This window comes from Triticum aestivum, chromosome 4D, assembly GCF_018294505.1.
Source record: "Triticum aestivum cultivar Chinese Spring chromosome 4D, IWGSC CS RefSeq v2.1, whole genome shotgun sequence".
Taxonomy (NCBI): domain Eukaryota; kingdom Viridiplantae; phylum Streptophyta; class Magnoliopsida; order Poales; family Poaceae; genus Triticum; species Triticum aestivum.
The window spans coordinates 349,965,934-349,978,637 of record NC_057805.1 but is presented as its reverse complement, the minus strand read 5'-3'; the positions used below and the strand labels follow the sequence as shown (position 1 = coordinate 349,978,637).

General features: G+C 47.4%; 1 protein-coding gene across 2 annotated transcripts; it reads left to right on the top strand.

The window, feature by feature from the left end:
- The first annotated feature begins 9,370 nt into the window (after positions 1-9,370).
- LOC123097855 (ankyrin repeat-containing protein At5g02620) lies at positions 9,371-12,276 on the top strand. Of its 2 annotated transcripts, XM_044519700.1 has the most exons (3): positions 9,371-9,540; positions 10,294-10,693; positions 10,806-12,276. In XM_044519700.1, exons 2-3 carry the CDS (start codon positions 10,357-10,359, stop codon positions 12,089-12,091), a joined length of 1,623 nt encoding a protein of 540 aa, XP_044375635.1. In that variant the 5' UTR covers positions 9,371-9,540; positions 10,294-10,356; the 3' UTR covers positions 12,092-12,276. The 2 variants fall into 2 exon arrangements, with proteins under 2 accessions (XP_044375635.1, XP_044375636.1); XM_044519701.1 differs by lacking the exon at positions 9,371-9,540 and having other exon boundaries at positions 10,443-10,689.
- Positions 12,277-12,704: the final 428 nt, after the last annotated feature.

The following is a 12,704-nucleotide window of genomic DNA, read 5'->3' as shown; positions in this document are numbered from 1 at the left end:
CAAGGCGGGGCAAACCTCACGAGGCTTTCGTGACGTGAGCCATGACGACCTGCACCAGGCGGGCGCCAGCGCGTGCAGCGTCCCTGTTTCCTCTTTGGTGCTAAGGAGGCAAGCGCAGGCGAGGAGTACCGAGGCATCGGGCAAAGGTTGCCATATCAGTGCAACGAGACCAAGACCAGAAGGACGGCAAGACGGAGGTCATCGTGGAGCCCAAGACGGCGTCACCACCAGAGCCTTTCGCAGGCGAAGACCACTTTGGCAGGATAGCTTGTACTAGTTGTCCCCCTTCAAATTTGCCCGCCGTTGTTGGCTCCCTTCCCGCTCAATATTTGGGGAGAGGACCAGGGCCTATATAAGTAGAACTAGCCACCACAGTAGGGGCATCTCAGCTTGATCTGATCTGATCAGAGCCTACCCTAGCCACAAGAACACCTCAACCTCGGGAGGTTGTTCTTCCCCTTGTACTGTTCATCATCAGCCCAAGAGGCAATCCACCACCACCACACTAGAGTAGGGAATTACACCACAACGGTGGCCCGGACCAGTATAAATCTCGTGTCTTTCTGTGTTGTGAGTTCGTCGAGTTCGTCCGCGAGTCTTAGTGAGCTAGGGCGTGGATCGGTAGGAGGGAAAGACTTCGTGCGCACCCCAGAGTTCGAACCTTAAGGGTTTTGCCGGAACCCCACATCCGACATCTACCGATAGAAAATACTACCAATTATGCGAGAAGTACGCGTCACCTGAAGCTGGGGTAACGACAACCAATAGGCAATCCCTTGATACACGAGAAACCTCCCGTGAAGTTGTAAGTGCATCTAGTGCCCCCTTAGTGGTTTTGGAGTATTGAAGATGATTTAAGGGACTAACGTGTTTGTGAGTGTACACATGAGTTATAATCCCTGAAGATTTGATTTAACCAATGAAATATGACACCTAAAAATGTATTTCTTCAGTGAAGAATTTGGTGCGTCCTTTGAAGAAATTGAAGAGAAGAATTGGAAGCTTGAAGACTTTGTTTCCATAGTTCCTGTCTTCTTTATTTGAGTCATAGGAAACACCGTACTATTTTTTTGAAATAAAATGAAACTTTATTCATTAGTGATAAACATTACATCATTTGTGAGGATCTTTAGAATTTCATTTAGAGGCTCCTCAAACCAGTCTGAAGTCAAAGAAAATCTAGCTAATCTAGCAAGTTCATGAGCTACTTTATTTGCCTCTCTATTACAATGTTAGAATCTAGCCGTGACAAAATCACAGGCATGGTGAAAGCAGTCCTCAAAAATTGCCGCCGCCGCACCCGCTGAGTGTCCTCCGTCCTGCATGGTCTCTATCACCTTCAGATTGTCTGAGTTGATGATTATGCGATTACACCCTGCCCTTTGCGCTAGTGTTAGGCCAAATTTGAGTGCTAAAGCTTCAGCCATCAGAACATCCGCACAATAGTCAATCTTTCCATTTCCTCCTGCAATTAACCTACCTTTGTCATCTCTCAAGACTGCCCCCACCGTACCCTTCAGCATATCATGATCAAAGGAGGCGTCAACATTAAGTTTCACAAAACCCCTAGGAGGACAGTACCCCCCCCCTTTCATGGACGCCTTTGGGGATGATGCATTTACAAAGTTGGATGTGAGGGCTACGCTCACCATTGATATCTGATTTGCATTCTGAGTTAATTCCTTGTGCACTAATTTTCGTCTTTCCCACCATAGGTACCAAGCTGAAATAGCTATCATTTCTCGTACATTTTGGAACCCCAAAATATTCAAATCTTGGTCTGGAAGAAGTAGAAGGTATTCCAATATCGCCTTCCCAGCACGATCAATCTCACAAGCTTTATCAATAATCTCATCCATCCCTAGTTTCTTCCAAACCTCCTTTGCTTTACTACACAGGAAAAGCATGTGTTTCGTATCTTCTAAACCTTGAGAACAATTAGGGCAAGAGGGCGAGGCCTTCATGTGTCTGTTAGAGAGTGTTACCCGGCATGGGAGAGTGCCATGTAATGTACGCCATATGAAATTTTTTACTTTTGCCGCACAAGATAACTTCCATATTTGACACCATACAGGATTAGGTGTGATTCACCCCATCCCATTAGAATATTTTAGTTTACTCCCATACTGATAATTCCACTCCACAGAGTAAGCAGACCGAACCAAGAACATACCATTTTTCGTATAACTCCAGGCAATGAAATCTGTCATACCATGTTGCGAAAGTGGGATCGAAAGAATTCGTTGTGCGCCAATGGGCCACATAGTTTGTCTAATCAGGTCCTCATCCTAATTATTGGAGGCAGTGTCAATCAGGTCACCCACTTTTGATAATAGTTGTCCCCCCTTAGGGGTCACAATCTTCCTAGTGGCACAGTTTGGGATCCAGGCATCTTCCCAAATATTGATGTTCTGTCCATTCCCCACTTGCCAAATATAGTCACGTTTCAGAGTAGTTATGCCTGCCATGATGCTTTGCCAGGTGAAGGAAGCGCCATGCTTTGGCTTGGACTTCATCAAATCGCCATCAGGATAGTACTTGGCCCTCCGAATAGTAGCACACAAGGAATCAGGATCATCAATGAGACGCCATGCCTGTTTGGGGAGCAAAGCCAGGTTGAAACAGTCGATATCACGGAATCCCATTCCTCCTTGGTTTTTTGGTATGCATATTTTCCACCAGGCCATCCAGTGCATCCTCCTCTGGTTCTCCTCGGCTCCCCACCAGAAATGCGCAATCGCGTCAATGATTCCTTTACATATTTTTTTAGGAATTTTAAAGACCGACATTGCATAGGTAGGTATGACTTGGATCACAACCTTGAGCAAGATCTCCTTTCCCCTGGCAGACAGTAAATTTTCCTTCCAACCACTAATTTTCTTAACAATTCCTTCAATCAGAAATTTAAAGCATTCTGTTTTATCAACACCCACTTTTGCTGGCAAGCCCAAGTATTTATCATTCATTGCCTCCGTCATTATATTCAGTGTTGTACATATTTGTTCTCTGATCTCTGCCGTTGTATTGGGACTAAAGAAAATACTTGAATTTTCCACGCTTACCAGCTATCCCGACGCCGCACAGTATAAGTCTAATATTGATTTCAGGGTCGCCACATTATGTTGGTTGTCTTTCATCAAGATCAAAGAATCATTCGCAAAGAGAAGATTTGTGACTGGCGGGGCGTCTCTACAGACTTTAACTCCTGATATGGTTCCCTTGTCCTCAACATGTGTCAACAAGGCATTCAACCCCTCTATGCACAGTATAAAGAGGTATAGTGATAACGGATCACCCTGCCTCAACCCTCTAGTAGGCTTGAAACACCGTACTGTTAAAGGGGTCTAGGTGATACATAGGTGTATTCCCAGAGTGATGCTCAAACACCCGGAGTGAAGAAGTCTCTTGAAGTGCAGTCTCGTTCTTCAGCGATAGAGACAAAGTTCTTCTAGTCGTTGACGAAATTGGTTTGGCTGAAGATTTAGGGTTTCGCCAGTGTGATTCACCTACCCAATGAGGAAAATGAGAGCTCCGGCGACTTTGTCATTCTGATCGTTGATGCGCTAGTACCAGCTGTCGAGTAGATCTTATCTTGACAAAGGTCATGCCCGAAGGGCATTTATGTGTTATCATGTCGGGTTGCCTTGGCTATAAATAGCCGCCCCCCCCCCCACAACCAGTACTTGGTTGGATGCTCCGAGAGAGAGATTGACAAGTGTCATTTAGAGCAACCCATCCTCTAACGACTTTGAGAGAATCCTAAGTGCGGAAAAACCCAAACACCCAGAGCCCAAAGTGATTGAGCATCACTGAAGAAATTGTCTTGTATGATCCGACGCTTGTTACCTTTGAAGACTATGATCTTCCAGATGGTTAGGCGTCATGTTCTTAGCACCCAAGAGGAATTTATGGCATGCCGGTGAACAAGTCTGTGAAGGTTTTGGAAGTCTACCTTGAAGACTTACCACGAGTGATTGGGCGGAGTCTAAGTGACTTTAGCTCAAGGGGAATACATGAAGACTTAGTGACTTTTGGGTTCAATCTCAAGCCTCCCTAACTAGATGTACAGTTGCCACAACCAGAAGTGGTCAAAAAAATCCAGTGTCTGCATCGAGCAATTGGGTTCTATTTCCTCAGACTTTCATTTACTCATTTGTATGTTGAAGAACCCGCTCTCTGTTTTATGAAGAGTTTGACTAAAGACTTTCTCAATTTTGTCAACATCGGTTACATATGTTCTTCTTCAGTCACTGCACTTCTCACTAGCTTCTCTCTATGCTGAACTGACTGTATGTTTCTCATTCAATGTGCATGCTTCATTTCATCATGATGGCTTTGTTTTCACTATGTTTTGCATGCATATGACTTGTTTATCTTCTGCGTAACATCTCATCATCATGTATTTCTTCACTAAGTAATTCCTCATTGAAGAATTTGTTAAAATCTCCCAATCACCCCCCTGTGGTCGATATAACACACTTTCAATTGGTATCAGAGCAAGGTACTCCCTTGTTCTGTGTGATTTTGGTTTAACCACCTGGAGTTTTAGTTATGTTGACTACATGTATGATTAAGGTCTCCGATTGTGTGTGTGCCCAGTCTTTGATGGCACAGACTACCCCTACTGGAATAATAACGATCTCTGGTATGTCATCAAGAATGGTGTACCCCTCTGTTACTCCGAGCATTAATGTTGTTGATGTGAAGAGATTCGCCAATTGGACTCCCAAGAAAATAATATCATTTGTGGGCATCTGACCAAAGGGCAGTAAGGCAGAGTAAGTGCTTAGGAGTCAGCAAAAATGATATGGAACCAGCTCTTCAAAGTCAACGAGGGAGTTTCAACTCAACATGACACCTGAGTTGATGTTCTTCGCAATCTCTTCAACCGCTTCAGAAGACTCGACAACTAAAATGTTCAGTGCACCTTTGATCACCTCACCAACATCTCCAATGAGCTTCACACGCTCGGTGCCACTGACATCACTGACCACAAAGTAGTGAAGTAAATTTTGAGGTCACTTGATTTTTCATTTGACACAATGTCAGTGATGATTCAAGAGTGTCCGGACTACAAGTTTCTGGATCCAGCTGATATTCTTGAGAGGCTCAATACTCATGAATATCAACAATCTGAGAAGAGAGATCTCTATGGACTAAGCTGTGGAAGGTCTCATGCATTGAAGGCAAAAGCAATTTCCTCATCTGAAGAATCTGACTGCAGTCTTGGTGATCCTGATGAAATTGGTCGTGAGCTAGCAATTCTAGTGAGGAAATTCCAGAAGTTCTCAAGAAGAGGTCAATTTGGAAGATCGTCAAGGGGTGACGTGAATATTCCTCACAACACAAGCAAGGACTACTAAAAGGATCGATATGGTTGACTAGAGGGGGTGAATAGGCAACTACCAATTTTTTAGCTTTTCTTATCAAATTAGGTATAGCAACAAATAGGTTGTCTAGATATGCAACTAGGTGAACAACCTATATGATGCTAACAACAAGCACAACACAAGTAAGCAAATAATACAACACAACAATAGCTTACAGAAAGTAAAGGTGAGAGATAACCACAAGTAGAGTCGATGGAGACGAGGATGTGTTACTGGAGTTCGTTCCCTTTAGGGGGAAGTACATCTCCATTGGAGCGGTGTGGAGGCACAATGCTCCCCGAGAAGCCACTAGGGCCACCATATTCTCCTCACGACCTTGCACAATGCAAGATGTCATTATTCCACTAGTTGTGCCCTTGAAGGCGGCAACCGAACCTTTACAAATAAGGTTGGTGATCTCTTCACAACTTAATTGGAGGCTCGCAACACCACCACGAAGCTTCACCACAATGGGTTGTGGCTCCGAGGTGACCTCTTACATCTAGGGTGCCCAAACACCCAAGAGTAACAAGATCCCCAAAGGGATTAATGGGGGAATAAAATTTCTCTCGGTGGAAGTGTAGATCGGGGCCCTCTCAAACAAACCCTATCAACAAATTTTGTTGGCTAGGGAGAGAGATCGGGCGAAAATGAGCTTACGAGCAACAATGGAGCTTGGGGACAAAGAATTAAGTCAACTTGGGGAAGAAGACCTCCTTATATAGTGGGGGAACAAATCCAACCGTTTTCTGCCCACAAGTCATGCACATGCGGTACTACTGCTCGGGGGAGCGATACTACCGCTGCACACGGTAGTTCCAGACAAAGCGTGCAACTGACACAGTCACGGACGCGCTAGTGCCACCGGAGCGGTACTACCAATCCCACCAGTGGTACTTTCTGCTTAGTGTTCCACACTAAGGTGGAACCGCGGTAGTAGAGTCAAGTAGTGCAGCAGTACCGCACAGGGCGGTACTATCGCTGGCTACTACCGCTCTACTTATGCTAGGGTGGAATGAGGTTACAGAAGCCCAAAACTAAGCGGTATGCGAGCGGAGGAAGATGCCACTAGTGCTGCACAAGCGGTACTGCTACTTTGAAGTAGTGGTACTACCGCTTAGCCTTCTAGGGTTCAGTGGCCAAAGTAGCGGGATGGTAGTATGAGCCGCAATACCGCATGAGCGGTACTACCGCCCTACTACTGCTAATTTACAGAACGCCTAAAACAAGCGGAAGTGCCCGAAGTACTAGAGTGCGGCAGTATTGCCGGAGTGGTACTACCGCTCCCGAACACAGTACTACCGCTTGGGTGCTTCCAGTAAGCCCAAACAGAAGACAAATGGAGCTCCAAGTTGTCGGGAAGGAAAGAGGGTGCAATGGTGAATGTGTATGTGTTGATTCTACCCTAACCTTCCCAACTGCGGACCCCCTCTTAATAGTACAGATTTTCTATGACTCAAATCCACCAAAAAGAAATCGCTGGAAAATAACCGTCTTCACTCTTAATCACCGAGGGGAAACAAATAGTCTCGAGCCATCTAATAATCTCTGAAAAACTCAATGCACACGGCTAGCCCGCAAAATGCATGGTCATCAATCACCAAAACCATTAAGGGAGAAGTATGCCCTAACAACTATGAGAAGGGAACACGTTGTGATTGTTTAAGCACTGAGGCCACTCGGCGAGGGGGGGGGGCATAAATGGCAACACAAATGGGATGCCATGTGTTGTAATAAAAGACGTGGACCTATGGGGTCTTGAGTCATGGTTATTGGGTTAGAGGAGTGATATTTTCCAGTTGCAACGCACATGCTCTTTTGCTAGTCATATCTTGATAAATTAATGACCCAGACACACTGATCATGTAGGTCGTGAACCGCTAGGACTCAACCTACTAGTACTTAACTATATTAGCTAAAAAAGTACATAACTAAAGTACTAGAAAAAAAGAATTGTGTGATGCAATTTTTGAACGATGCAACATTAAGTGAGAACGTCACGTAGCAGTAGATTAAATTTCAAGTTTGCTTATTTTTGTCCAACCGACTGAAACAAGGCTATTCTTGGTGGAGTCCTAAAGTTTGGTATGACTTCTTCCTGCGGTGGAGTAATATGGAGCAGCATTGAACCAATAAAAACTTGTTGCATCAAATTATCATGATCCAAGTTCATTCCCTTATCCTCCATAACACATGGAACATCTCCTAATATCGGTTGTCTTTATCCTTTGTCCGGTGCAGCTGGAGCAATGTTCGGACATGATACAAGAACTTTGGCAATGATGGTCACATCAATATTGAGTATAAAGAGTACTTGATCTTTACCAGTCAGGTTTCAGTTGCAGTTTATATTACATAAAATGGACACATAGCAGTCAGGTTTCCCAAGAGCATGTAGTGTTTCCTCCTCTTTGACCCCCTCAATAAGCTAGTAGATATATGAGTATCAAGGGCCAATATTCACATAGAATCGCTAGAAACACCTACGGGGATGCTAATTTCCTCAACATCGAGAGTGCCCCATTCTCTTCCATGGTGGTAAGTAAATGGCAATAATCATGAGCACCGAGTTCATACATTGAATGAGCAGTATGATAGAAGTCACCGCGCATATGCCAACGACAGTCATACGAGTTGTAGCTAACATAAAAAATGTCTACTGAAAGAGCTCAGCATGCATAGCAATGGCAATCATAGTAGTGAGTGGCGGTGTAGGAGCTTCAGCACGATTTGAGAGAGGGCTAAATGAGTCTTAAATGAAGCTGAGGGGAGGGGGCATGGCCCCCTTTGGCCCTCACTAAGCTCTTCTGGTGTCCTCGTTTAAGGCATATTTGATCTATTAATACAAGCCTTTGGCTATTTTTATATAGTTTATGTGATACTTGCTCCATTCCAAAATAAACGACGTTTTGGGTATTGGCGTGTTCTGCAACAAATATCTTTGCTCCATTCAAGATGTTATCCCGCGTGTTACCACGGGGAACATATTGAAATATTAATATTTGGATAAAAATACGGGAGCTTAAAATGAGAAATATATTTTATTTCAATGTATTTGATTGTTGTATGGTTGTAAAATATTTATTAAACATAAGTACCGTAATAAGTTTTACATACATGCTTTAACACGGTACAATGCTAGTATGTTGAGGTGGATATTTTCTCATACATGGTTGCATGTTGAGATAGCATGGTTACATATTGAGATAAATTGGTTAGTGGAGATCACATCTTTATAATTATATCATACAGAAACAGTATGTCATGAAAATATTATCGTTACAAATATGATGGTGCTATTAAATCTCGTGAATCGAAATAAGTTTTTTGTATTTCGGTTGTCAATTCGAAGGCCTCGGACTACGGGCTCTAAAAGGTCATGTAATATGGAAAGGGATTGTAGAAAATCATAAGTATTTTTCCCTTTGGTTCGAATCTGATGGCATCAATTTCACATCCTGTGATAGATCACATATCGAGAAAATGAGCATAGGTCATACATTTATGTTAATGGATCAATATACTACACATTATGTTTTCAAACAGGAGCACTTACTAAGTTGAAGTAGTACATATACTACGTGGCAATGTACATGGGAGTACGTTCGATCATATCTCGTCCCAATCATGGCCGGTTATACGTTGCCATGCCCGCACGGACGGAGACCGCGGATGATGCTGCACTGCTGCTGCGTCAACGGTCAACGACCATATCTTTCTCCCTCGATCCGATTCATTCTTAAAGCTCCTGGTCATCACCAAACCAGGAACTAAAGTAAAACGACACACATACACACTACACACGCGCAGGGAAGAAAACCAACAGAAACGAACAAAAGAAGCATAAAACGAGAATCGACGGTCACCGAACCATGCATCACCAACTGGCTCGCAGCTCACACTTCTTCTAGTCCTGGCAGTCGTTGTCTTAATATAGGCACATAAAACCGAGGAAAAACGTTTCTGATTATTATTATTATTTTCACACAAAAAATGATTCCATTTCCTTGGCTGCCCATCCATTGATCCAATTGCAGATTTTCTAATCGATCCGGCCCTTGTCTCCTCTCCAGCTCTCCTACGCATCATCCGCTCTGCCTCTGGTACGTGCGGATCGATCGGGGCGGGGGGGTCCCATGGCTCACATGGAGGCGCAGAGCTCGTCACGCCGGTATGTTTTCCTGCTCCTGCCAGCAGCACGCACGTCCGCCCGCCGATCATGTGTGCCTCAATCCAATCCCCGTTCGTGGGCTCGCGGTGCCAATTAGGGGTTCTACTATATTGTAATGCGGGTTTGGATTCCAACCATGTGATTCCTTGGGCTGATGGATCCCCTTTGTGTTCCTTTCCTATGTGGCGTCGCTCATCGCCTCTTCTTTATCGCAAAGCTTGCGGTGGCAATCAGTGGCGAACGGAAAGACGGATCATCAGAGGTGGCAATTGTATAGCCTGTTCTTTTTTCAAGAGAGAGAGAATGGGCATTTGGCATAGCGATCTTCCTTTTTGTGTAGGTAGATGCCTAGTTTGATTTTCAACGTGTGCGAATGGAGGCGCCTTTGTGTATGTGAGCAAATTAAATTGACGGGGTGGGGAGAGCACTCGCACTCGCACTCGCATGGCACTGCCTAGCTGGGTCTCATTTTACAATTGTTTGGTTCATACTTGCTTTTCTTCTCCATCGACTTTCGTTCATGTCTATCTCTTTTGCTGTTCCATACTGCCTTTCCCCCTTTTCGACGTAGATTTTATTTTGGCTCCGCAGTTAATGGGGTGGAATTGGGAATGATAGGGTACGTAATTTGGAATTTGGTAGGTGAATTCGCGCAAGTGGGCGAAAAGGAATGGAGGGAATGGACGACGAATGGCTGGCTGCTGATGGTGTTATGGCCTCTGATGGACTGTTGTGCTCGTCTCATTCTTGCAGGGCTTGCCGCTAACTAGCAAGTTTTGAGTGACGCGCCTCTGGTTTTGCCGCCAAGCCGAGGCAATGGACTCGGCCAGGGCGGCGCAGGCGGCGACGCGCCGCAAGAAGATGACCAAGCAGCTCACCGGGAAGCGGGACGACACGGCGCTGCACGGGGCGGCGCGCGCCGGGCTGCTCGTCGCCGTGCAGGATACGCTGTCCGGCGCGTCGCCAGAGGAGCTGCGCGCGCTGCTGTCCAAGCAGAACACGGCCGGGGAGACGCCGCTGTTCGTCGCCGCCGAGTACGGCTACGTGGCCCTGGTCAACGAGATGGTCAAGTACCACGACGTCGCCACCGCCGGCATCAAGGCTCGCAGCGGCTACGACGCACTCCACATTGCCGCCAAGCAAGGGGATGTAGGTACATCCATCGTCTACGTCCAGTCCCCTCTCATCCTCTCAGTCTCACTCTCACACGCACGCATCACGCGCCATCTTCATGTTTAGTCATGTTGCTTGCATGCATGGCGCAGAGGTGGTGAAGGAGCTGCTGCAGGCGCTGCCGGAGCTGGCCATGACGGTGGACGCGTCGAACACGACGGCGCTCAACACCGCGGCGACGCAGGGGCACATGGAGGTGGTGCGGCTGCTGCTGGAGGTGGACGGGACCCTGGCGCTGATCGCGCGGAGCAACGGCAAGACGGCGCTGCACTCGGCGGCGAGGAACGGGCACGTGCAGGTGGTGCGCGCGCTGCTGGAGGCGGAGCCAAGCATCGCGCTCCGGGTGGACAAGAAGGGGCAGACGGCGCTGCACATGGCCGCCAAGGGCACCAACCTCGACCTCGTGGACGCGCTCCTCGCCGCCGACCCCTCGCTGCTCAACCTCCCGGACAACAAGGGCAACACCGCGCTGCACATCGCCTCCCGCAAGGCGCGGCACCAGATCATTAAGCGTCTGCTCGAGCTGCCGGACACGAACCTGAAGGCGATCAACCGGGCCGCCGAGACGCCGCTGGACACGGCGGAGAAGATGGGCAACGGCGAGGTGGCCGGCGTGCTGACGGAGCACGGCGTGCAGTCGGCCCGCGCCCTGAGCCCCACGAGCGGCGGCAACCCGGCGCGCGAGCTGAAGCAGCAGGTGAGCGACATCAAGCACGAGGTGCACTCGCAGCTGGAGCAGACGCGGCAGACGCGCGTGCGGATGCAGGGGATCCAGAAGCGCATCAACAAGCTCCACGAGGAGGGGCTGAACAACGCCATCAACTCCACCACGGTGGTGGCCGTGCTGATCGCGACGGTGGCGTTCGCGGCCATCTTCACGGTGCCCGGCGAGTACGTGGACGCTGACAGCCTGGGGCCGGGGCAGGAGCTGGGCGAGGCCAACATCGCCCACCAGACCCCCTTCATCATCTTCTTCGTGTTCGACTCGGTGGCGCTCTTCATCTCGCTGGCGGTGGTGGTGGTGCAGACGTCGGTGGTGGTGATCGAGCGGAAGGCCAAGAAGCAGATGATGGCGGTGATCAACAAGCTCATGTGGGTGGCGTGCGTGCTCATCAGCGTCGCCTTCCTGGCGCTGTCGTTCGTCGTCGTCGGGCGCGCGGAGCAGTGGCTGGCCGTCGCGGTCACCATCATGGGCGCCACCATCCTGGTCACCACCATCGGCACCATGCTCTACTGGGTCATCGCGCACCGGCTCGAGGCCAAGCGCATGCGCAACATCAAGCGCTCGTCGATGAGCCGCTCGCGCTCCCACTCGGGGTCTGGACTGTCGGAGCACGAGTGGGTCGACGAGGAGTTCAAGAAGATGTACGCCATCTGATCATGATCATCCCCACGCCCTAGTGCAACATTGATTACACTACTTGATTTACCACGTACGATGACCCGAGGAGTAGCGATGATCGTAGCAGGGCTGACATTTTTATCCGGTACCTCAGCTGACTGTGCATTACTAGTGATCATTTAAGCTAGTTGTCAAAAAAAAGTGATCATTTAAGCTGTTCACCGTTTGCTGAATGTTGATTAGGACGGGGAACGGGAGGGAGTACAGTAGCAAGGATGTCGTCAGTACATTTTTTTTCTTCTTCTGTAGATTAATATACGACGATAGGAAAATTAAATAAATAAAAACACAAAACAATGTAACATTACCTTTTTTAATAAACTTCTCATCTATTCATCTTCAATCATTACAGTACAAAGAACAATGAAGGTATAAAAATTACAAGGGATTTTTACGTCTGTGCCCATGGTTCCTTAGCCATACTCATCCATCCCCATGCCCTTAACGTTTGCTCACTTTTCTCCACTCTCTTATCTGAAACCCTCAGAAATGGTCACAAACGGTGGATGCCGTCGGGTCAGTGCTTTGACCGTTAACTTTGACGAGTGGGGCCACGCTGGACTGTGTCACCCATTGGACCTGACAAGTG

Excerpts from the sequence above, each read along its gene's own strand:
- LOC123097855 (XM_044519700.1), top strand. The coding sequence starts at position 10,357 with ATGGACTCGGCCAGGGCGGCGCAGGCGGCGACGCGCCGCAAGAAGATG. Across the intron at positions 10,694-10,805 it reads CGCCAAGCAAGGGGATGTAG|AGGTGGTGAAGGAGCTGCTG; the intron begins GTACATCCATCG and ends TGCATGGCGCAG.